Source organism: Garra rufa, chromosome 21 (assembly GCF_049309525.1).
Source record: "Garra rufa chromosome 21, GarRuf1.0, whole genome shotgun sequence".
Lineage (NCBI taxonomy): Eukaryota > Metazoa > Chordata > Actinopteri > Cypriniformes > Cyprinidae > Garra > Garra rufa.
In genome coordinates, this window is record NC_133381.1 from 41,195,062 (window position 1) to 41,222,148 (window position 27,087).

Genomic DNA, 27,087 nt, shown 5'->3' on the forward strand with positions numbered 1-27,087 from the left:
TTGATCCGATGTCTGAGTCAGCTGTAGTTTACCACCCTGCCCTCTTGACCGCATATCTGGAACCTGTTTTTGATGACCTCAGCATTTCTCAGTGCTTTTCTGAAATTCATGCCACTCCAAACTTGTATGAGTTTGCTTCTTATGAACTTTTGAGGGCAACTAGGTGAGAAACAGAGCCTACAACCAATCTGTCTCTGGGGCTCATCTAGTTGATGTGGTCTCCGCTGACATTCAGGGCTGTACACTGCAAAAAATGCTTTTCTTACTTAGATTTTTTGTTTTGTTTCCAGCCAAAATATCTAAAAAATTCTTGAATCAGGAAGGATTTTCTAGACAAGTAAAAATTATTGTCTTGTTTTTAGTAAAAACAAGTCAAAATTAAGTGAGTTTTTGCTTAAAGCAAGCAAAATAATCTGCCAATTGGGTAAGAAAAAAAATCTTATTTCAAGCAGACAACTAGATTATTTTTCTTACCCCATTGGCTGATTATTTAGCTTGTTTCAAGCAAAAACTCACCTAATTTTGACTTGTTTTTACTGAAAACAAGAAAATAATTTTTACTTGTCTCGAAAATCATTCCTGATTCAAGAATTTTTAGATATTTTGGCTGGAAACAAGACAAAAAATCTAAGTAAGAAAAGCATTTTTTGCAGTGTAGAGGTCATCTCTAGGTGTTGATCCAATATCTGGGCTGGGTACGGACTGGATCTGGCAGCTACAAACTAATATTAGCGTAGTTGCATTTTTCTTACGATGCAACAAGTACATCAGCTGTTATGGGAAGTGTTTCCGGTTGACCTAATCATTGCAGACTAACAATCCTTTAACAGATCTGGATTATAGAAATGTGTTAAGTGTAGACCAGGTTAAACACATGTGTCTTTAATCTAGATTTAGTGTATCTGCTTCTCGAACAGTGTTAGGTGGATTGTTCCAGAGTTTAGGCGCTAAATAAGAAAATGATCTGCCGCCCGCAGTTGATTTTGATATTCTAGGTGTTATCAAATGGCCAGAGTTTTTTTCCTGAACGCAGCGGATGTGAGGGACTATAATATGATAAGAGCTCGCTCAAGTACTGAGGAGCTAAACCATTGAGGGCGTTATAAGTAATTAGCAAGATATTAAAATCTATACGATGTTTAATAGGGAGCCAGTGCAGTGTTGACAGAACCGGACTAATATTTTCATGCACCTATCAAGTTTGAGAAGTGTTTTTGCAGACTAGTGGAAAGAAAACATTCCAAAAACACTGTGAAGTGTTTCTTTTATAGCACTTTATCTATTTTTGTCAACAGATATTAATTACAATACATATATTTAAAAGCGGTTTTCTCAAAATTTGTTTTTTTTCCTACACTGAGCCATAAATCTCCACTTCAGTAGCACTTACACACACCAACCTTTATATTTTTATTCCTGTCTATATACTGAAGGTTTTTACGGAGGGATTTGTTCATATATAATTTGCTTGATTTTATACAACATTTTATTCCCCCAAAATTGGTAAAAAAATATAGTGTTTCCTGTCTGTTCTAAGTTTTTTCTGAATTATGTTGTGACGAAATGATGGAAAACTTTTATGTCAAAAAAATTAAACAAGAATTTTGAAACTGACTTCATCCAGTGTTTAGATTTTTGTACTAGAAATGTATGCAGATTAGCGCATATTTCATTAAATAATGGATCATTTGCATATTCAAACCTAGCATTTTAGAAAACTTGTAATACAAAAAATGTTTGCAATTATCAAAGTAATCAATCAACTGGGTAAGTAAGGCGATAACTATTGGTTATTTTCTTTACCCTATTCACCTGCAGTGTCTCGCCTTAAACGTGCAGAACAACCACCCAATAAAGCATTACAATCATCTATCCTTGAGTTCATGAATGCATGAATTAACATTTCTGCATTTGACAGCGAGAGCATGTGTGACCCTGGACCACAAAACCTCTTAAGTCGCTGGGGTATATTAGTAGCAATAGCCAAAAATACATTGTATGGTTCAAAATGATTGATTTTTCTTTTATGCCAAAAATCATTAGGAAATTAAGTAAAGATCATGTTCCATGAAGATTTTTTGTAAAATTCTTACTGTTAACATATCAAAATGTAATTTTTGATTATTAATATGCATTGTAAAGTACTTAATTTGGACAACTTTAAAGGTGATTTTCTCAGTATTTAGATTTTTTTCCACCCTCAGATTCCAGATTTTTAAATAGATGTATCTCGGCCAAATATTGTCCTATCCTAACAAACCATATATCAATAGAAAGTTTGTTTATTGAGCTTTCATATGATGTATACATCTCAGTTTTGTAAAATGTAACCTTATGATTGGTTTTGTGGTCCAGGGTCACAAATATTTTTGAGATGAAAAAATGTGGTTTTGTAAATGCTAGAAATGTGCCTTTCGAACGAAGGATTGCTATGGAATACAGTAGCACACCTAGGTTTCTAACTGATGACGAAGAATTGACAGAGCAATCATCGAGTATTAGACAGTGTGCAAAGGTTATGCATAGGTTATTACTCTCTCTCACACGCACACACTGGCATCCGCTCAAAGAGGCTTGGAGATGAAGAGAGTGTGAGACTCTGGCCGCGCCGTGGTGTCCTTTTCATCCAGCGCCTTCACCGCTACTTTCACTGACTCCTCGCAGTCTCATTCACACAGGAAGCAGATTCCTCCCGCGCCGGCCAATCGGCACACCGGCCCTGACCTCGGCGTGGAGCGGCTCGCTCTTATTGGCCGCCTAATTGCTGGAGTCAGACTGTCTTTCCTTTGTTTAACATTTTGCAGGAGTCCTGGAAGCAGTTGAAACATATTCCCTCCCCCTCCACGTTATGCAATAGCCCTACAAAAATATTTCGACCTGCTCTTTTTATACGCTGACATTAATGAATATTACATACTCCTGTCCAAAGTGCAATAAAGATTCCAGTTTCCTCTCGACGCGCAGTCCAAGAGGCTGAATTGTAATTTGAGCGAGGAATTATAATGACATGTCTGAGTTTGTAGAAATTCCTTTGCGCCTGCCAGGGCCGGGAAGGGACCGTTACAGTACAGTATATCTTTGTTTATGTGTGACGGCTTTTTCCGAAACATTTCTTTTCCGTTTCGTCGTGCTTTCCTTGCTTATCTTCTCATCATTCAGAGCATGTAAATAGCTCACGGTTGTTGGAGCAGCGTGGAGGGCATTTCTTACCCTCAGATCTCCTTCATATGCTGTTATGTTTGCAGTAACACGTACGGCATAGCGGTAGCGCTGAGGTTCATCCGTTCGCCAAAACAACCTGCCATGAGTATATATGCGCAGTGTTTTTAAAAAGCCTTTCTGTGTACGTTTGTCATGGTGCCAGTGTTTACCTGGGCTGTGATTGGAAATGCCTTTGAAATCACATCCAGTTTGAATTGAGGGAGCAAACAGGATGCAGAATTTAATTTGAAAAATAAAGAAGGGGTTTTAAAACAGTAGTGATGCATCAAAATGCATGAAACTCTTGACTGAAATTCTAGACCCATTGTCTGAAAGTTTGGCCGTTGATCGAACCTTGTGATTAGATTAGATTAGATTTATTGTCTTTGTGCAGCGTACAAGTACAGAGCTGAAGAAATGCAGGATTACTTTGTTAGGAATACTAACAATAGGACAGGTTTCTACTCCAAAATTACGTACAAGCTCCAACAACGTTTTGTTTAAATAAATTGACAAAAACTGCAAGTGTGTTATACATATGACAGTGTTGATTAGTGTAGTACTTATTTTTAGTACGATTACACTACTGTTCAAAAGATGTTTTTAAAGAAGTCTTCTTTGCTCATTAAGGCTGCATTTACTGGGTTAGTTTGACACTTTGATATGTTGTTAAATGTGCATTTGGAATTTGTCACAATTATGATTTTTCTGACTATGATATGGTTAAACACAGTTGCTCAAACCCATGTGTTTTGTTATATGCATTTCTCAGGTACCCTCCAAGCGAATTAACACTTGCATTTAAGCATCTTGTTTTCCAAAGAAATTAACATTGCATTTTACACTGCAAAAAATGCTTTTCTTACTATAGATTTTTTGTCTTGTTTCCAGCCAAAATATTTTAAAACAATTTCCTAGACGAGTAAAAAAATATTTTCTTGTTTTAAGAAAAAAAAAAAAAGTCAAAATTAAGTGAGTTTTTGCTTAGAACAAGCAAAATAATCTGCTAGTGGGTTTAGCAAAAAAATCTTGTTTCAAACAGAAAACATGATTATTTTGCTTATTTCAGGCAAAAACGCACTTAATTTTGAGTAGTTTTTTTCTGAAACAAGACAATTTTTATTAGTCTAGAAAATCCTTATTGATTTAAGAATTTTTAGATATTTTGCACTTTGGAACCATTTTTTGCAGTGTATCAGTTCATGGTTGTTCACAAAAACATGCCTAAATCCTTGATTTTGTGAACTCCTACTGCTTAAGTTTCAGAAAGAAGTGCTTTTCCACACTTTTCTTTAAGATCCAATTTAATTATAACTTTAAAACACACTTTTATGTTTTAATATAACTTTTATACTATACTATTTTAATATACTTTAAAATGCATTATACTAAAACTAAAAAGCATACTTATCTGAAATGTTTAAACGATAGGGTATGTATATGTATAGATAGATCGATAGATAGATTATGGTTGCATAACAGACTGTTATGTCATACAAAGAAAAAAGTGTCAGTGTTTTATTGTATATAGTATAAAATGCTGTTTTATAATGTTTCCAGCCAAACCTCTTTGGAGGAGGAAATTTCACTACAGTTAATTCTTACTAATGCATTTATATAACTGCTTTAAGTCTAGTTTTAATATATTTTTTACATTTATGACTGACTTATAAACATGTTGGCATAAATTCATGCACATAAGCATGCATTTCATTGGACGTAATAAATTTAACTGTAAATAAATGAACACTTAATTTCCCAGAATGCTCTAATTTGCTCAAAAGTCTTTAAAGTGGAGCCAAACAGCATGAAGCAGGTTAATAAGATGAAGACATTAAAGCTGTAGCTTTATAAGAAATAACTAAAATTTAATGAAACATTTCCTGAACACTCCCCTCATCATTTTCAGAGGACTACAGATGGCTTAATACTAGTTGCCTCTGCATAGTAAACTGGAAAATATTGTCTTTTGCATCTTCTTAGTTTCTTCTGCTCTCGTTTCATGGCTTTTCTCGTGCCTCCCTCTTGCAGTAAAGTTCAAGCACGCATGGCCTTCTCCTCTTACCTTCACCGTGTGCAGCTGCGTCTGCTGGCCGAGAGCAGAGCCAACAGAAGCCCAGCCTGGACACAGAAGGAACACGATCAGATGGTAAACCACGTCTGCTTTTATTGAAATATCTTTTTCATGCACAGTACCTGACAAAAATTATTACAGTTAGTTCACCACATAAATGCCATCAGTTAATGTTTTGTTTTGTCACAATTATGATTTTTATAACTATGCATAAATGTAATGTTTCATGGTTAAACGCAGTTGCTCAAATGCAAAACAAAATACCCTCCAAAAGGATTTTTTTATGCATTACATTTCTGCTTCTTTTTTCCCAAAGTAACTAACATTGCATTGTAGATGTCAATTTTTTTTTTAGTTCTGAATCTATGATTTTGTGAGCTGGCTATTGCTTAAGTTTGAGAAAAAGTGCTTTTCCACACTTATTTTCTTTGAAATATATATATATAACAAAGATTTCAATACTGTATATTGCAATACATTTTGTGGATTTTTTTTATGTTCAAATTTTTGAATATGTGATTTAATGTTAAATTAATGTTTTTTTTTTTGTGTGTGATTTGTAGTGCAATTTGTCCTGCACCATAACAATCGTACACAGAATTTGATTTGCTAAAATAATAATAATAATGATTTATTTGTAAAGCACCTTTCATACACAAATGCAACTCAAAGTGCTTCACAGACATAAAACAGTATATATATGTATATATGTAGCCAAAATTAAAAATCTGTCAAAATTATCGATTTTTATTTTATGCCAAAAATCATTAGCATATTAAGTAAAGATCATGTTCCATGAAGATATTTTGTAAATTTTCTACCATGAATATATAAAAACTTGATTTTTGATTAGTAATATGCATTGCTAAGAACTTCATTTGGACAACTTTAAAGGCGATTTTCTCAATATTTAGATTTTTTTGCACCCTCTGATTCCAGGGTTTCAAATAGTTGTATCTCAGACAAACATTGTCCTATTTTAACAAACAATATATCAATGGAAAGCTTATTTACTCAGCTTGACATGAGAATCTCAATTTTGACAAATTTACACTTACGACTGGTTTTGTGGTCCAGGGTCACATATATATATATATACAGTACAGACCAAAAGTTTGGACACACCTTCTCATTCAAATGGTCTGTACTATATATTGTTCTGTTTATTAAAGTGTTTACTCTACATTTGTGCAGTTTTCAGTGGGTTAGTGATATTTTTTAAATATATATAAATTAATAAATAAATATTTTTGAAATCGGTTTTTATACAAAAACAGTTTTTTATGTAAAATTCAATTTATAAAAGACCCACATTTCTAATTTAATTCATGGGGATAACATGGATAATTTCACATGGTTTAGTGTTTTTGCCCATCTTTTGGAAAATCTAGTTTTAAAAGTAAAAAAAAAAAAAACAACTACAAATAACTTTTACCAGTAGGTGGCTGCAGAGCTCCACTATTTGCTATTTGACCACCTGAAAGATATTTTTTCACAAGTTTTTTTAGTTGAATTCATATCTACAGTACAGACCAAAAGTTTGGACACACCTGAATGAGAAGGTGTGTCCAAACTTTTGGTCTGTACTGTGTGTGTGTGTGTGTGTGTGTGTATATATATATATATATATATATATATATATATATATATATATATATATATATATATATATAATTATAATTATTATGTATATAAAAATACACACACTTGCATGTATATATATTTAATGCAAAGTGTTATATGTAACTAAAGAGTTTATATGTATATAGAATTAAATATAAATATAAATATATATACACAACTATTATTATAACATATACATGTACGTGTATGTATTTATATATACATTATTAATATACTCAGTACTCACACATATATGTGACCCTGGACCACAAAACCAGTCATAAGGTTAAATTTTACAAAACTGAGATGTATACATCACATGAAAGCTCAATAAATAAGCTTTCTATTGATGTATGGTTTGTTAGGATAGGACAATATTTGGCCGAGATACATCTATTTGAAAATCTGGAATCTGAGGGTGCAAAAAAATCTAAATACTGAGAAAATCACCTTTAAAGTTGTCCAAATTAAGTTCTTAACAATGCATATTACTAATCAAAAATTACATTTTGATATATTTATAGTAGGAATTTTACAAAAAATCTTCATGGAACATGATCTTTTTGGCATAAAAGAAAAATCAATAATTTTGACCCATACCATGTATTTTTGGCTATTGCTACAAATATACCCCAGCGACTTAAGACTGGTTTTGTGGTCCAGGGTCACATATTATGTAAGAACAATCTTTTATTTTGGATGTGATTAATCACGATTAATCATTTGACAGCCCTAATATATATAAAAAACATCAATATAAGATAATCAAAACTTAAATGATTCAACAAGTGTAAGAAAATCAAAAGAAAAATGAGTAAATAAAACATAAGTACACAGGAAAAAAAAGTATAAGCAAATATAAGCAAGTACATTAAAAAGAAGTCAAATAAAAACACTTCACAAACTATTATGCTCATAAGCAACTTTAAAGAGGTATATCTTAACACACTTTTTAAAGACATAAATACTAGTGGACTCTGTCACTTCATTTGGAAGTTCCACATTTTTGGAGGATAGTGACTAAAAGAAGTACCGCAGATCGCTTGAGATTTACTGTGTAATATCTTAAAATATATCTTGACAAACAGTCAGAAATGTAAGACAGTGTTAGGTTATGCAATGCTTTATAAACTATAAGAATCTTAAAATCAAAATAAGGGTTAATCACCCTCAAGATGCTCTAAACCCATTTTCATAATCAAAAAATCACTACAAGAACATGCTTGTAACACATGATGTTGTCTATATGAGTCATTCTAAATTGCATTATTGCAACACTTACACAAACACACCCGCAAATGAGATTTTAGAGACATGAAATAAAAAAACAAAAAAAAACAATGCAAGTCCAGTCTTGATCAGGAGCATAATGGTCACGGAGAACATTCATATTATAGCTTTTTCATCTGTAGAAAACATGATTCATTTGAGGTCAAACTGAGGTTAAATGCAGAAAAGAGGTCAGAGTCACCTTTCACATGCTTACTTTAGTAGAGAAACATTGAACATTTGTGCTCTTTTAATACTGATCTAATATGTCCATTTTATACCGACTTTATTAGAAAAAGAGTAGTTCACTTTCAGCACAAAAATGTACAGATAATGTACTCACCCCCTTGTCATCCAAGATGTTCATGTCTTTCTTCAGTTGTAAGGAAATTATGTTTTTTGAGTAAAACATTTCAGGATTTCTCTCCATATAATGGACTTCTATGGTGCCCCCGAGTTTGAACTTCCAAAATGCAGCTTCAAAGGGCTCTAAACGATCACAGCCAAGGAAAGAAGGGTCCTATTTAGCAAAATGATGGGTAATTTATAGATTTTAACCTCAAATGCCAGTCTTGTCTAACTTGGCAAGATGAGCGTTTGGGATTAAAAAGTATATAAGTTGTAAATGTTTTTAGAAAATAACCCATCGTTTTGCTAAATAAGACCCTTTTAGAGTCCTTTGAAGCTGCATTTAAACTGCATTTTGGAAGTTCAAACTCGGGGGCACCATAGAAGTCCACTATATGGCGAGAAATCCTGAAATGTTTTCCTCAAAAAACACCATTTCTTTACGACTGTAGAAAGAAAGAAAGAAAGACCTTGGATGACAATTGGGTGAGTACATTATCTGTAATTTTTTGATCTGAAAGTGAACTTCTCCTTAAGTACTAAAGACTGTGCTGACCATGTGTTTGTGCAGGAGCTGGTTGTTCGCTTTCTAAAGAGAGCCAGCAGTAACCTGCGTCAGGATGTGTGTCTGGAAGAGCCCAGTCGTCAGCTGAGTCTGCCGGACCGCCAGCGCATCCTCTCCCATCAGCTCGGCATCTTCATACAGCTCTATAATGAGGTTTGTGGATCAGCCGGTCAATAAGACAGCAAAACAATGATTAAAATCAAGTAACAAGTAAAAACTATAGCAGTTTGTCAATGCATTTTTGAGTATGTTGGCTTGACCAAAGCTGAAATAGTTTGAAGCTTGGTTTGAAGCTTTTATAGGCTCTGTGCAGTTTGCTCTGGCATTTTGGCAGAGGTTTGATGCTTATATAAGCTTGCAGTAATTTGAAAACTGTTAGAAATGCCTTGCAGTCTGGTTGGGGTTTAGGATGGGTGCTAGGGTGCTGCTAAATGGTTGCTAAGGTGTTCTAAGCCATTTGTCATTTTTAATTCATTGTTTGCTACATTTTACAATTTTTTGTAATCAAGATACAGTTTGACACAGGCTTTGTCAAGAGACTTTAATTTAATAATGATGCAGTGCCAGCAACTCCGTCAGACCGACATAATGTCGCAACACACAAGCATGAGTTAACATGTTCAATTTCATGCCTTGTCTGTTACAGGTTGATTTGTATTGTTTATTTCACTTTTTACTAAAATCATCAACTCAGCTCAAGTCAAGTCACCTTTATAGCGTTTTATACAATGCAGATTGTGTCAAAGCAGCTTTCCAGTATGAAACAGGAAAGTAGTGCAGATAATGTCTAAAAATCTAAAAAACAAAATAACAATTCAGAAAACATTATAACAAGTCAGATAACACAACGACAAATGTGAAAACAAAATAACAAGTCAATGCATTGACAAATCCAAGTATAGGTCTCTGCGGAACAAAAAAGGGGCATTTCTCAAACATTCAATGTCTTATTCATTTCATCTTAATTATAATGCCTGAATACCGCCTGATAAAGTAATGTTTATGAGAGCCGCACAGCTTTGCGTACAGCTGTTACGAGGGAAACCGTTCCAAAAGCACCTCCTGCTGGCAGACAATCAGTTTTGCATTTTTCAATAAGGCCGTTTTCTGCTTTTGAATGTAACTCAATTCCAGTTTAATTATCCTAATAAAAAGACTGTTAAATTCTTAATATGTTATATTTATTTTGTTTTCTTATATGTTTTCATTCACTTAGTGCCAGTATGTAGTGCCACTACATCAAAGGATTTTAAAAAATCCACAGTAGAAGTACATTAACATTTCTGGATTTGACATATTTTATGTAGATATTTTTTATAAGATGGAAAAATGTGATTTTACAAATACTAAATAGAAGCATGGCTTTCAAAGGAAAAATGGTGGAGCAAAAAGGACACTGACAACAAGACTACAGATAAGACAGAGCAGCTTACTTTTGGTATGAAACATCTCAGCTTTTATAAAATCATTTTATAAGAAATTTAAACAATAGTGTTTTGTGGCTCCTCGATGTGTTGTGACAAATTGCTGTAGCGCCTCAGTTCAAGCGGCATGTTGAATCCAATCATCTCTTCCTCTTTACTAGCTATAGCATGAAATAAACATAAATGAACATCAGAAGGTATCGTTTTAACTGCGGAACGACGTCAATACACACCATTTTATAAAGTTCAAGTCTACCGGCTTTACTCTCCTTTCTGATTGGTTTGTCAGTGAAGAAGAATAGTGGTCGAAAACTGAAAGTGAATGACAGGGATTAACAGGGATTTCAATATTCATGAAATATTCACCTTGGAGAGCCTGTTTCCACAAAAACTGACCACAGAAAACTTCACAAAACCAACCTCCATGCGAGAGCTGCAATTATTCAGACTTTAAGCACAGACACCAATGCTAGAATGTGGAAAAGATGGTGTAATGCTAATAAAAACTGGACCACTGGAGCACCAATATGAACTTTAACATCTTCCCTGACCAGACAAATGACCTGACTTAAATATTATCAAACCACTGTGGGCAGTTTTGGCAAGTGAGAAGACGATTACCTCTGACTGTCTCTGAAGCAACTGTCAGGTGTTCTGAATGGTAATAAAACACCTTAATAAAGAAATGTGGCCAAGTGTTCACATTATATTGTATGTATTTGATGCTGTATTGTACATATATATGTTGCACTGTTTACTTTGACTTTATAACTGTGCAACCAGTTATACTTAAAACATCAAGACAACATGACCCTGAAACTGAGAGTTGAAATCAGAGTGCCAAAAAACAGGATAGAAAATGACCAGTTATTTCCAAATGATGACATGTTTGTAACATTAAAAGTGGACCTCGGGGAACATTATAAAGTCAAACAAATGCAATGCATGACCTCTTTAAGTCAACTTTGTTTAATAACCCTCAGGAAACCAAGCAAATGGTGCAGAGTTTGGACAAGATTCCAGATGAGGATCAATGCATCAACTCCAATGTTTTTCAAGAGTTCATTCTGGAGGCGAGGTTGGTGTGATGCATCTAGAGCACATCACTTTACTGGGACAGATGCAATGGCAATGGTTTTCAATGGCAGTTTTTGCTTGTATTTCTAGTGAAAGTGACTTGGAGGAAGTCCTTACATTCTACACGCAGAAGAATAAGTCTGCCAGCGTGTTTCTGGGCACCAAGTGTGGCGGCAGCAGAGTCAAGACGAACAGCGATGAGAACACAGAGAGTGAGTGACATTTCCTCATGTTTTATATGGCACATGCCATCTCATCAGCCGTGCGTGAAATATGACACAATACACGTCATAAAAGCGTGTTTCAATAACAGATGGTGCTCTTAAAGGAACAGTATACCTAAAAATGTCAATTCTGTCATCGTTTACTCTCCTTTATTTCATTTCCAAACCCATAAGACTTTGGCTAACTCTCAAAACGCAAATTAAGATATTAAGTTTTTATGAACTTCTTTTTCGTTTTGGTTATGGACTTTTGGTGGAGGCACAGAAACCTCTTAGGTTTCATAACAAACATCTTAATTTGTGTTTTGAAGCTTAACCAAAGTCTTAGAGGTTTGGAAGAATACAAGTAAATTTGGGTAAACTATCCTATAATTTAAATGTTTTCCTATAAAAAAAAATATTTGAGTGTAAGAGACTTCTTTAAAAACATTACGTCTCACTGATCCCAAGAAAAAGCCAGTGTACAGCTAGTCATGACTGTGAAATATATGTGACCCTGGACCACAAAACCAGTCATAAGGTTACATTTTACAAAACTGAGAAATATACATCATATGAAAGCTCAATAAATAAGCTTTCTATTGATGTATGGTTTGTTAGGATAGGACAATATTTGGCCGAGATACATCTATTTGAAAATCTGAAATCTAAGGGTGCAAAAAATCAAAATACTGAGAAAATCACCTTTAAAGTTGTCCAAATTAAGTTCTTAGCAATGCATATTACTAATCAAAAATTACATTTTGATAGGTTTACAGTAGGAATTTTACAAAAAATCTTCATGGAACATGATCTTTACTTAATTTCCTAATGATTTTTGACATAAAAGAAAAATCAATAATTTTGACCCATACAATGTATTTTTGGCTATTGCTACAAACATACCCCAGCGACTTAAGACTGGTTTTGTGGTCCAGGGTCACATATCTTTTTGCATCTTTTTATTTAAAAGTAAATTTTTTAATTCTGTAAATTTTGTTTTATTTTAAAAATGTGAACGATTTTCCTTTGCGTCTTACACACTCTCCAGGTGTGTGAGTGATTTTTGTCGTTCAGGATGTAATAATTGACTGATAATAACACGCTCATGTACTTTCTCTTTCATGAAGCAGGTGCGTGTATCAACATGGACGCCTCTGATGGTTTGAACCACACAAATGCAATCAGCAAGACCCAAAACACAGACCATACTGCAGCTCCAATGGGAGACCAGAGCCAAAGTAATTTAGCCAAAAGCACAGAAAACTCTAGTGCACCTAAACACGGTAACAAAACCAAAAGCAACTCATTGCAAAATGGACACATTCGAAGCAAAAGCCAAAGCGGAGACTGCAGCGTTATTCAAGTGCCACCGAATGCTTCGACTGCCGCAGAGACTGAATCAAGAGTGACACAAGATAGGACAAGCAAGACTCAGGCTGCTGCTGTCAGAAACAAGAACACTCTGTCAAAAATGGGCGGCGATCAGCCGTTAGCTGCAGCTCTAGAGTGTGAACACGTCGTCTTACAGCACTGCCTCCCGCCGCCTTACGTCCAGCCGCCACCGCATCCACTGGCCAACAGCTCGACCAGCCTCACACCGCCGTCTGTGTGTGTCACGTGGGCCTCTGCACGCAAGAAAGCCACTGCACCAACACTTGCCCAAGACATGTCTCAACAGATCCATCCAAACTTTGTGAACACCTTCGTCCCTAGAGCTGCGCACATCTCCCTCCAGAGAGCATCGCGGGCGTCCTCCGCAGGACACGGTAATCTGACTAAAGTCTAAACCAGGGGTGGGCAAACTTTTTGACTCGAGGTCCACAAGTTTTCCACATTTAGTGAGGGGCCGCAAAAATAGTTTATGACAAGCAAAGCTTTATATTTTAGTTTTTAACTCCAAATTGACACTCATTTACTACTGTACACTGCAAAAAATGGCTTATCCTATAATATATGTGACCCTGGACCACAAAACCAGTCATAAGTTTAAATTTTACAAAACTGAGATGTATACATCATATGAAAGCTCAATAAATAAGCTTTCTATTGATGTATGGTTTGTTAGGACAGGACAATATTTGGCCGAGATACATCTATTTGAAAATCTGGAATCTGAGGGTGCAAAAAAATCTAAATACTGAGAAAATCACCTTTAAAGTTGTCCAAATTAAATTCTTAACAATGCATATTACTAATCAAAAATTACATTTTGATATATTTATAGTAGGAATTTTACAAAAAATCTTCATGGAACATGATCTTTACTTAATTTCCTAATGATTTTTGGCATAAAAGAAAAATCAATAATTTTGACCCATACAATGTATTTTTGGCTATTGCTACAAATATACCCCAGCGACTTAAGATTGGTTTTGTGGTCCAGGGTCACATATTTGTCTTGTTTCTAGTCAAAAATATCTAAAAAATTAAGATGCATTTACTAGATAAGCGAAATGACAAAAGATTTTTATTTTTTTTCCAGGGAGAAAAAACTAAAAAAACAGTGTTCATAACAGAAAAAGGAACAAAAATTTAAGTACAAAACACCAATTAACTGTAAACATCCAATAAATGCCCAGCCTTTCTCATTCGTCACCAGTCCGAATGTGCATGATTTGTGAAAATCTAGACTAGGCGCCTATCTTTAGCGAAGCAGCATGGTGACCCGGGTTGAAACGGGTTTGCCGCGTTCGGAGTGCTGCGACAGTGTAAATCAGACGTTATATACCGCACTACAGGCTACAGTGCCATCTATTGGATTTTACTGATATTGCATCAAATTAGCCATTTTTGGCCAACTTTCCACCTCTGCAGATTTGTATAATTTTTTATACATTAGTTTTTATACAATAGTTTGGACACCCCTGGTCTAAACACTCAAAAAGTCAATGTTCACTAATAATCTTCTCCTCAACCTAATGTGTACCTGTGGATGATTTTAAAGGGGGCATATGATGTTGCTAAAAAGAGCGTTATTTGGTGTATTCATTGTTATACAATGTGTTTATGTAGTTTGAAGTTCAAAAAACATATTGTTTTCCACATACTGTACATTATTGTTACCCCTCCTTGCCCCGGCTTTTTGAAACGCTTTGATTTTTACAAAACTCATCGTTGATGGAAACTGAGGTGTTCTCTGATTGGCCAGCTATCCGGTGCGTTGTGATTGGCCGAATACCTCAAGCGTGTGACAGAAATGTTATGCCCCTTACCATGCCGTTTCTCGATGTGACGAGACTTTAAGCTTTACAACTTTACTGCTCTCCAAAGGCAAAGCGCAGTAACTACACATTTGGTTAAAATTTATTTAAAGCTTAAAATGGACTTTGTGACAACTGTTTTGTCTTGTGGCAAAGTCTCCTGGTTCAGTTTTGTCCCGTTTTAGAGAAACAGTTTTAGTGTCAGCATGATTGACTAGCTGTTGTAAAAACTTTAAAGGCATTTTTCTCAGTTTCAGTGTTCGCGCAGTTACTGCACTTTGCCTTTGGAGGGCAGTTTACAGATTTTATCTATGCACAAACAGCTTGTAACACTCCAAAGACAAAGGAAAATAAGAAACCACATCATATGACCCCTTTTATCAATAATTTCTACTTTGCAAATCAGCCTCTTTGTTTGATTTACATTTTATCTCTGTTGTGTCCCACAGTCAGTCAGAAGCCCAGTCTGAGTAAGTCCAGACCTGGCTCTGCTGGTTTGCTGAAGGAGACGGACTCGCTGTCGGCCCAGGCTCAGTCCAATCAGCAGGCCATCGTATCTGCTCTGCGCAAACTAGTGGAGAAACAAGCGGCTCGGCAGTACAGCACGTCCAGTCACATCAGCCTCCTCACACAGCATGTGAGTTATGATTTACACAAGAAATACATGTTCAGCTCTGCTCTGTTTCAGCCTGAATACACTGCGTTTGGAGTGTCTGAGCTATAAATGTAACCAATTGGGGTCAGTAAAGAAATATTTTAAAGAAATAAAACTTTTATTTAGCAAGGACAAATTAAATTGATCAAACGTGACAGTATAGATTAAAGTTTTCACATGTTGTGACAAAAATATACAATAATATTGGACTAATATAATATTTGTTCAAAAGCTTGGGGTCATTCAGGTTTTTTTTTTTAATAAATTAATACTTTTATTCATCAAGGATCAAATCAATCAAAAGTAGGGCTGTGATATATATATATACAGTGCCTTGCAAAATTATTCATACCCCTTCATTTTTTTTGTCACATTTTGTTTTGTTGCAGCATTATGTTAAACTGCTTTAAATTAGTTTTTCCCCACATCAGTTTACACTCCATACACCATAATAATGACAAAGCAAAACCCAGATTTGCAAATTTTACAAATTTATTAAAAATAAAACTAAGTAGATTGCGTAAGTATTCACACCCTTAACTCAGTACATAGTTGAAGCACCTTTACAGCCTCAAGTCTTTTTGGGTCTGATGTGAGCATCTTTGCACATCTGCATTTGGCAATTATCTGCCATTCTTTGCCTCACCTTTTCACCTCTCCATCTCTGTCAGCTTGGATGGGGGCTGGCAGACATTTTCTAGAGTCCTAGTTGTTCCAATCGTCTTCCATTATGGAGAATGCTTCTGTCAACCTTCAATGCAGCAGATTTGTTTCTGAACTCTTCCCTAGATCATCGCCTTAACACAAGTCTGTCACTGAGCTCTACAGGCAGTTATCTCGACCTCAGGACTTGGTTTTTGCTCTAATATGCATTTTCAGCTGTTAGACCTTTTCTGAGAGGTGTGTGTTTCTAAATCAGACTCATTCAAATGAATTTGCCACAGTTTAACTCCACTCCAAGTGTAGTAACATCTAGAAGCAATATGAATGCTCCTGAGCTAAATTTCCAGTGTCCCAGGAAAGGGTATGAATACTTATGCAACGGGATCTTTTTATTTTTTTATTTTTAATAAATTTGCTTAAATGTTAAAAAAGTAATTTAAAGTAGTTTATGAATAATTTCGCAAGGCACTATATATATATATATATATATATATATATAGTTATTTATATTTATATATGTATCAAGAGCTCCTGTAAAACCACAACAAATTCCTTGTGTTTGCACACCCTTGGCAAATAAACCTCATTCTGATTCTGATTCTGATTCTAATATAACTAGCATACATGTTTTACTTTTTGTAAGAAGAAAGCACCCCTTTTTAAAGTGAATGTTAGTGTTTTAATTTAGCATTTCATAAAATTGTCATTTTTAACATCAGTTTAGGAGCTGAATATTAAAAAGGAAAAATAGAACACTGTTTAGTCTTCATTCAATGAATTCAATATGCACCGATTCTAATTTAAACTACAAAAGTTATTTATGCAAGAGCAGTTAGTGATTTTCTCTTTGTCTTTTGTTCATGGCCCCAAATATTGCAAGATGTAGCGATATACATATTGCGATATTTAGATATATTGCTCAGCTCTAATCGAAAGTCACAGTAAAGACTTTTAAATCATTACAAAAGGTTTGTTTTTCTAATAAATGCTTTTTTATTAAACTCTCTATTCATCAAATAATCCTGAAAAATATGTATATAATGTATGACAGTTTCCACAAAAATATTGGGAAACACAACTGTTTTTAACATTGATTATAATCGAATATGTTAGAATTTTGGCATTATTTGTGAAGGATCATGTGACACTAAAGTCTTTAGTAATGATGCTGAAAACTCAGCTTTGATCACAGCAATAAATCACATTGTACAATATATTCAAATAGAAAGCAGATATTTTAAATTGTAATAATATTTCACAATATTATTGCAATAAATGCAGCCTTGGTGAGCAGAAGAGATTTCTTTCAAAAACATAAAAAATGTATTGAACACAGGATCAGGGAATCATCTTAAGAGATTTATTAGGGTAAGTTTTTAGTTAAACTTAACAGTTGGATGATTGTTCATAGAGCAGAACAATGACTAGGCTTTCTGGAAGTATCTTCATTCACTTCTTTCCATTAGTTTTTTATTTAAATGTCTATGTTAATAAGCCATGAAAAACCAAACCAGGCGAAACACAACATGACATAACTTTGATTTGAAGCAAAAACATATTAAAAAATCTGAAAATCCCAAGACAAAGGTACAAGACTGTTTATTTATATCATTGACATAAATATATGACATAAATATATATTTAATATATATATATATATATATATATATATATATATATATATGTATATATGTTTAGGAATGGATCATGGACATATCTCATGAATACTTTCATAAGGCAAAGTATAGAGAGAGAGAGTGTAAATAAGAGATTAATTGTGCAATTTAGAGAGCTTCGTTGATTATAATGGAACTTTGTGAGATTGTGATGAACTAAGATGATTGACAGCTTTTATTTTTGATTTTAATGATTTTTAAGGGAGTTTGTAAATGAGATATTGATTTAATACAACAGTTAACCCACCCGCGGAACGTTTCGCATTGAGTTATTGTCTGACTATAACGCTATTGTCAGATTTTGCTCTATTTTGTGGCAAAAATAGTTTGAAACAAGTCACAGCTGAGCCGCTGCGCATCTCCATTCAACACGGGGATTTTGTTTATAAATAAACGTGCTTTTTAAAAAGAATCTAGTGAGTCTATGATTAAATTTCCCATTCATTAAGACAGTCACTTGCTTTATTCCTGAATGAATCAGCCATTTGAACAAATCAATTGAATGAATGATTCAGTAATTAAATCAGTGACTTCCTGCCACCTACTGGCGGATTTAGTTTCATTTTTAAAGTATTTTTTCAGCTATATCAATCATTTAATATTTCTGTATTCAAACTTGTAAATTTAAAACATTCATCTCAACATGAATTTATGAATTTGATTGCACTCATGCCACCTCTGAGCCTCATTAAACATATGAAAATACACCTACAAGCCACTTTTGTGTTCTTCTGTGCCACCTTTGTAGTACAAATTAGTTTTGTTAATACTGATTTCATTTAATTGGTAACTTATTCCTGTTCTACTTGTTCTTAATTTGATGTTTTAATTAGAACTTTTAAAAAGCTTTAAAAAATATACATTTAAAAAGATGACATACTTTTAATGCCATTAAAAAGGTAAAAACAAAATTCCCCTGTAAATCACTTTAAAGGAGAAGTTCACTTCCACAACAAAAAAATGACAGAATGTACTCACCCCCTTGTCATCCAAGATATTCCTGTCTTTCTTTCTTCAGTCGTAAAAAATCATCCCACATCGCTTTTTTTACCTTCTTTTTACCTTGGTCGGTACTTCTGTAGCGATGTAGGATTATTTTGAAATTATTTAAATAAATAAAATAATAATAACCCAGAATACACAGAGTTCAGGGAGAGCAAGACAAGATGAGTGTTTGAGGTTAAAAGGTATTTAAATGGTATTTTTTGTACGAAAATAACCAATCGTTTCGCTACACTGTAAAAAATTTGCTGTAATTCTGCAGCTGGTTGCCAGTAACTTACTGTAGATTTTTAATTTATGTTATTTACTGGCAACAGTTTGTTCAAAGTTAAATGAACATTAAACATTAACAAGTCTTTGTCTTTACAGAATAAAACTATAAAATAACAACCTACTGCAAAGCATTCTGGGAACCAGAAACCTTCATCAACCTTTTTCTGTTTTTTTCCTTCAGATTTTGGTTCCCAGAATGCTTTGCATGAGGCTGTTATTTTAGTTTTATTCTGTAAAGATAAAGACTTGTTAATGTTTAATGTTCAATTAACTCAGAACAAACTGTTGCCAGTAAATAGCATAAATTTAAATCTACAGTAAGTTACTGGCAACCAGCTGCCAGTAATACTGTAATTTCTACAGATTTTGTTTACAGTGTAGATAAGACCCTTCTTCCTCAGCTGAGATCATTTACAACCACACTTAGGAACGTTTGAAGCCGTATTTAAACCATAGAAGTCCATTACATGTATATAAATCCTAAAATGTTTTCCTCAAAAAACATAATTTCTTTGCGACTGAAGAAAGAAAGACAGGAACCTCTTGGATGTTCATGGGGGCTGAGTACATTATCTGTAATTTTTAGGTCTGGACGTGAACTTCCCCTTTAAGCACTCAATTATCCCCTCGTAATCGGAAGGCACATTTTTGATCAGATCTTTTGATTATTAATTAGAAGGTGCTCCTGAAATTTTGACTGTTTTTCAACATACCCTAACCGTCTTAACCCAGAATACACAGAGTTCAGGAAGAGCAAGACAAGACGAGCATTTGAGCTTAAAAAGTATTTAAATGGTATTTTTTTTTTAAATCCTGAAATGTTTTCCTCAAAAAACATAATTTCTTTGCGACTGAAGAATAAAAGTCATGAACATCTTGGATGTTCATGGGGGCTGAGTACATTATCTGTAATTTTTTATTCTGGAAGTGAGCTTCTCCTTTAAGGAGTCAGTTATCACCTCGTAATAGGAAGGCTAGCTTTTGATCCGATTTTTTGATTATTGATTAGAAGGTGCTCCAGAAATTTGGACTGTGCTGTTAAATTTTAAGTAAAAACTTTTAAGCAAAACTTTGACTCTGGGAACGGTCTGTGGATCCAATCCGCCGGAGCAGACAGCAGCTGAAGCTGGAGTGTGTCTGATGTGTTGCGGGAGGATCCGGAGGCTGTAAGGAGCAGGATACGCGCTCTCTGTGTGGTCTCATTATCAGACGCTCCACAGGGGAGGCGTTTTCTGTTGAGATTTAACAAGCAGCCCGTTTTCCCTCCAAGTAATTGATTCTTATAAATAAAAGAATGTTACAAATTGGCACCAAGTGCAGGGGTGAGATCAGTTCATGCCCCCCTTTCTTTGCCGAATACCTGCAGCGTTTCTCTGGGTCTTTGAGATGAGACCGGACCACACAGATTCCCTGACGCTCGTGTTACTGAACGCTGTAACTCTAGAAGGTGTTTACTTTAGTTTACTGTGAGTTCACTCATGTCACGACTTTCCCTCTCAGTCTAGAGCTTAATCGCTTTAACAAATACACCAGCGAACTGAAATTGTGTTTTCTGGCAAAATCCAATGTCTGGAACAACATGACGCTTCATAAAAATAGATTACAGTATGAATTCAGTGTGTAGATGCTAACAACCTCCTGTTTGCATGAAGGACGGTCCCGTTCACTGACTGGGGTTTATATTGTTTTGCAATTGTAATTTTAAAGCCAGTGGAACATTCTGCTAATTGGCAATAACGTTTCCTGATTTAGATGTGATTTTGTGGGAATAGTTTAATGATCCGCCAAGGAGGTTGGCATTTTTAACCTGCATTCTTTGCCTCGGAAATCTGGCTTTACCGGCGGCCATCTTAAACACCTCGTTCAAGTAATTACTGCTCAAATGAGTGAAAATATAGCAATTGTAGCCTTCAGACTGTTTTGTTCTGTTGAGAAGAGCAGGTTGAAAATTGCATCACTCTCACGTTATAATGAGTACTTTCAATTCGAAGGTACAAGAAATTGACAGTAGCAATAATTATAGAGGGAAACGCATTAAATTATAGAAGGAACATATGGTCTCTGGTGGTTTCGTCTCTCGTGGCCCACATGTAGGCTTTCATAAAGAACTTTTCAGCCTCGGCACGGATCATTAGCACAAACCCTCATCATAACCCAACATAACATTTTTGTTCACCTCGCACCATTTAGCTCCAAATATAGATTCAGTTCAACACTGCAATATTCACACTGCTTCAGGCTCGTTCAGCCCTTTCTGCTGCTGTTCCTTCTGTCCGGGAGAGTGAGAGAATCAAATAATTCATTCACCATGCACACTAATCATTATTAACAGAGTAACGTCACAGTTTTACTGGAACATTAGACATTAGAATTCCTTTTAGCCTATTTTAGACAACTTGAGGTGAGGAGACGTGCATATGCCAAAATATGCCTTAAAAACAGGGCTGCATGATTATCGAAGTGCAATTTTTCTGATAAAATTGTGATTTATTGTTGTTGATTCATGTTTTCTAAAATGAATATTATTTCTAAATAAAATTTACATTTGCATTTTGTCATTTAGCAGATGCTTAGTCACAAATAAGGACAATAGAAGTAATAAAAAAAAAATATTCAAGTGCTTTGACAAGTCTGTTAGCCTAACGCAGTACACATAGCAAGGTTTTTGTTGTTGTTTTTTGTTAATTATATAATAAATAAAAAAGACAAATAGATAGAATAGAAAAAGAATAAAGAAGGCTAGTGTTAGAGGCCTTTCTTTTTAAGAAAACAAGCAGTTAGAAAACAAATAGAGTTTTTTATATATAAAATTAAAAACATAAAATCTAAACAAAACAAGAAATATTATTATTGCAATATTTCACTGTAAATTTAAAAAATATATTTATAAAATGTAATAATTATGTAAAACACACCATCACGCTTTTATATTGGCAGAAAACCGCAGGGAGTCCTAAGCTCTTATTTTGTTAATAAGCGATTCTCGTTTTCTAGTTTTGTTTCCATATGCATGTTAAAGTGACCCAGACCCAGAAACAGAGATGGCGCTTATTTTTGTAAAGTGAGTTGCTTTGAAACACTAAAAATACCAGATCATGAGCTGCTCATGTCTAAATAAACACAGTGTTGCATTTCACTTTATGCATATATTTGTTTAAATTGCATGAATTAAATCTCAGCCCTTGTGATTTGATAATCACAATAAACCATGTTCTGTTTCATTTTTATTTCAATGAATTGTGCAGCCCTGCTTCAAATGCTTAGAAATGTCAAATGTAATGTGTGGATATTAATAATAGAAAAGTTGACTAGAAGAGTTAACTATGAAAATCACCAAAACAAGCGATATAACATCAAATGCAAAATACATCAACACTCAACATGACTACAGAGCCATAGAGACAGGATAGTCCAAATAGAACGAGTACAAATGGAAAAATCATTTTCATCCACACTGATAAGTGTCAAAATAAATCCAAGTCCAAATATTGAGCCTTTAATCATCCTCTCTCCAAAAGGAACATGGTGTTTTTTGCCCTTGCTGGAATGTATGCAGTACAAAAACATATTGCAACACCATTTGTACTCTATTCACGAAAATGCCAGGTGGAAAATGAAGGATTGGGTTACAGCGAGAGTTCCCCAAAAAAACCACAAGCTCAGCAGTTTTTCTGGAAGATGAATGAAACACTCCGCAGTGAGTCTTCATCCTGAGAGCTCAAAAAACATGTCCAGATAATGTGGCGTTTAGCATTGAGGGATTCACATCTGCTGACAGGAGGGCAGATCATAAGCTAAAATCTGCAATGTTTCAAAGTGAACTTCTTCAGTGAGGTCTTGCATTCATTTAAACACCTGCCTCTGAGGAATGCTTGACATTTCCCGTTCGCCCGGCCTGACCAGAGCACGGCACACCATCCACCTGCCACTTAAACAAACACATGAGTGCAGAGATGCCTTTCATGAGCAGGTCAGGCTTTTTCTAGGGCAGTCGGGTTTTAGGTCAGTTTGGATCTGCACTGAATTTTAAATAAAGCCTGGTCCACTTTAACCCTCTGGTATTGTTTTGAATTTTTTAAAATTGCTACTTCATCAAAATGGTATGAAACTCTGTGAAATTGGCAGTCGCTATGTGACCACAAACAAAAATGTGGACTTAATTCAAAAAGGCTAAATGGTCATAAAAAAATTGTGACACTCAAAAATGACCACCATTGGAAATTAATGGGAAATATGCAAACATACGGAAAAAAAAATTGTGGGTACAATCCACAAATTATTCACAATGCAAAAAAAGAGTGCACAGCAATGAAGGGGTGACACTCTAAAATATCAAAATAGACGCACTCCACCCACAGACACACATACTTGATCTAGTGTGACTGTTACACAAAGCATGTTTTTGCAAATGCATGAAATAAAATCAATAAATCAGCCAAAAATGCAGTAAAAACACAGACACCAAGGAAGGTGTTACACATTAAAACATCAAGAGTGCAAAACAGACACACACACGCTTACACAATACACTATTATGCACACAAATGAACTTGTGTGGCTGCAACAATATGGCACAATTAAGCCAGAAGACTCAGGTTGAAGAGAGGTTGAAATCAGATTGATTAACCTCTGATAAAGCATTCCTGTTCATTTCTGTTACATTTTTGTTTAATTATTGGTATGTGTAAAAAATGTCTGTGTTCAGGTTTCACTGTAGTAAAATTAATGCAAAAACTGACATTTCAAACCAACATTTCAAACAAGAAATATATAAACCTACACAAAATGTTGTCTTTGAGAATGTCTAAATGGATATCTTTATGTCTGAAAAAGAACTGGAAATTATATAAGCTTTTTATATAGAGCTTTTTTAGGCTAAATCATGAAATTGCAGATGTTTTTCTTTTTTTACTCCAACCTGTTGGCACAAAAAATGAATTTTAAAGGCATTGTCTCTATTTTTACATGAAATACTGCCATAGTTGAAAAATCTTTTCTTTTTTTTTTGTATTATTTTGAAAAGAAAAAAATATATTGCATAAATGTTAATTGGTACCATTATATTTTCTCAAATACAAAATAAAAAATGATGGAACAAAAATATATTACATTGATTTAACTGTAAATAAATAAAAAATCAGGTGTTCGGTCACTTTTGACTGTGAACAACACGAGTGCGACTCCCGAATGAACAATACCAGAGGGTTAAGCTTATTCTGCTCAAGAACCATTCACTGGAAGACATGTAACTGATAGCAAAACCAACTGAATAAATGTAGATCTACATGCAAAATTAATTGTAGTCCATTCATTTGCCTAAAAAAAAAAAAAAAAAAAAAAACTATTTCCAGACAATTTAGAGCGGAGCATGACCAGAAAAAAAAAAGTGCATTCATTTTTTTTTCTCTAAATTAGTCTTCTAAGTCTGGAATTTACAAATGTACAATTTTCAGGTTTTATATCTAAAAAACTTCAGATAGCAAAATGCATTAAATTATACAGACCTAGGCTAAATGTAAAATAAATTTGAGTCTATTTGTGTTTTTATTTATTTTATTTATTATTTGTGTTAATGTTAAACATTATTTTGTGAATTACTGATTGATTTTCATCCCCACAGCTGACAAATCTAAATCTGGCCAATGGGTTGTTCAGCAGAGGGGGTCTCACGCTGAGTCCTGGGGTCCGGAATGGGCCTGTGAGAGCGGTGCATACAGACACGACCGGTGGGAACTCTGGGTAAGCGTTCATGCACTCGCACACGCACGCTGTGATCAGTCTGGACTTTTGGGCCCTTTCTGTTGTATTGCTCAAATCTCAGTAAATTCAGGTGCGATGACTTGTTTTAGAGCAGTCTTGTCTCACATTAGTGTCATTATTCAGCTCAGTTCAGTTCAGTGTTGCTTCAGTTTTAGTTCAGCAACAGTGTCAATGTTGCAAAGTTTATCAATTATATACTGAGTTCAATGAAAGGTAAGTGGTGCATGATTTGAGCCACTACAGTTCTTGGCTGAATAACTTTTGTAGCTTTAATAAGAATATATTTTATTCTATATTTAATTCAGTGAAGACTATGCAGTGTTTTTTTTTTTTTTTTTTACAATCAATAATTAATTTTCTTCAGTATTCATTACTTCCTGAAGATATATATATTCATATTCCATATACAATATTGGTGCAATAACTGGCAAAAATGACAAACTACACACCATATGTGACCCTGGACCACAAAACCAGTCATAAGGTAAAATTTTACAAAACTGAGATTTTTACATCATATGAAAGCTCAGTAAATAAGCTTTCTATTGATGCATAGTTTGTTAGGATAGGACAATATTTGACCGAGATACATCTATTTGAAAATCAGGAATCTGAGGGTGCAAAAAAATCAAAATACTGAGAAAATCACCTTTAAAGTTGTCCAGATTAGGTTCTTAACAATGCATATTACTAATCAAAAATTACATTTCGATATATTTACAGTAGGTATTTTACAAAAAATCTTCATGGAACATGATCTTTACTTAATTTCCTAATGATTTTTGGCATAAAAGTCTAAAAATCTCAAATTTTGACCCATGCAATGTATTTTTGGCTATTGCTACAATTATACCCCAGCGACTTAAGACTGGTTTTGTGGTCCAGGGTCACATATAGTAAATAATAAAGAGCACTTTAGAGTGAACATTTGCTATAAATCACTGTGTTGGGAGGAAACACATCAAAATATGAGAAGCATTTGTCATTTGCTCATCAACATGTGAGTGCATTATTCAGTTGAGTTACTTCAGACTTTGCCCAAACATAACAGCATTTCTGTTTATGAAATATGGCAACAGAAGCTCAAAGGAGCTTGGAGGATATGGAGGTTTTAGATTCTGGCATCACACCGAAGCCAAAATTGTGGTCTCAAACCAACCCTACTGTGATGTGGTTGAAGGTTTGCTGCGTGTTCTGTCTTTTCAGTGTGCAAAGTAATTTCATTTCAATTAAACTAATTTCATTACATTCTTGAATTTATTACATTAGTTAGGATGCCAATTGTTTATTGGTCAATTTCTGACCATTTATTCTTCTTTACCTGATTATTCTCTTTTATTCTATACTTTAAATTGTCTACGTTCTTTCAGATTTCAGGCTTGCGCCACTCCGTGAATGGGAATATCCTGGTCACAAACTTGTCGGTCTAAAATTACTCAGAGGTTATGACCAATGCTATTTAATAGGCTATAATTTAAATAGTCATTCTGTTAGGACGAACCATCCACCAAATGGAGGCTAAACTATTAGAATTTGCATTAATCGAAATCCTAGACCTGGGGAGTTGGTGGAGACCTAGTCTGTTTTTCTTTTTTCCCCTGAAGGTGCAGAAGACCTGCTGTATAAAGTGCTTTGTTAAAGGGTGAATTATCATTCTGTGAACTTTTTCTGTGTGATCATCTTTAGACAGTATTATAGTTGCTTAGCTAATGTTGGCCAAATCGGTCACAGGCAATAAAACTTACAGGCCAGTTTAATGGCCTCTGAAGAATCTTATAAGAGAGCCAAGTGTCTAAAATTTGTTGTAAAAGTCATTTTTATAGACGCATCTCCCCAATCTATGAGCGCATGGTGTATGTTCTAGAGCGGTGTTCCTGAAATCAGTCTGCTGTTTAGCTTGCCCTCTGTGTGAGAGCACATACGTGTTAAGCTTGGCAGAGAGTTTGATTCTGCGGTAGACCAAGTCGTAGGGGGTAAAAACAGAAGAGCGTCTCCCAGATTCTCCTTCCACCTCGTCACACTCCGTGACCCAAGTTTGAGTGTTATATTATGAGAGTTTCTGACCTGAACT

General features: G+C 34.6%; 1 protein-coding gene across 2 annotated transcripts in view; it reads left to right on the forward strand.

Annotated features, from left to right (window-relative positions):
- The window catches only part of ttll5 (tubulin tyrosine ligase-like family, member 5), a 131,025-nt gene that overhangs the window by 64,298 nt on the left and 39,640 nt on the right, over positions 1-27,087 (forward strand). The window contains exons 22-28 of one of the 2 annotated variants that reach the window (XM_073827600.1): positions 5,233-5,350; positions 9,087-9,233; positions 11,488-11,582; positions 11,672-11,793; positions 12,915-13,553; positions 15,437-15,624; positions 24,877-24,995. In XM_073827600.1, coding sequence (XP_073683701.1) covers positions 5,233-5,350; positions 9,087-9,233; positions 11,488-11,582; positions 11,672-11,793; positions 12,915-13,553; positions 15,437-15,624; positions 24,877-24,995 — 1,428 coding nt within the window. The remainder of the gene's footprint in view (positions 1-5,232; positions 5,351-9,086; positions 9,234-11,487; positions 11,583-11,671; positions 11,794-12,914; positions 13,554-15,436; positions 15,625-24,876; positions 24,996-27,087) is intronic. The other variant, XM_073827601.1, reaches the window with a different exon arrangement.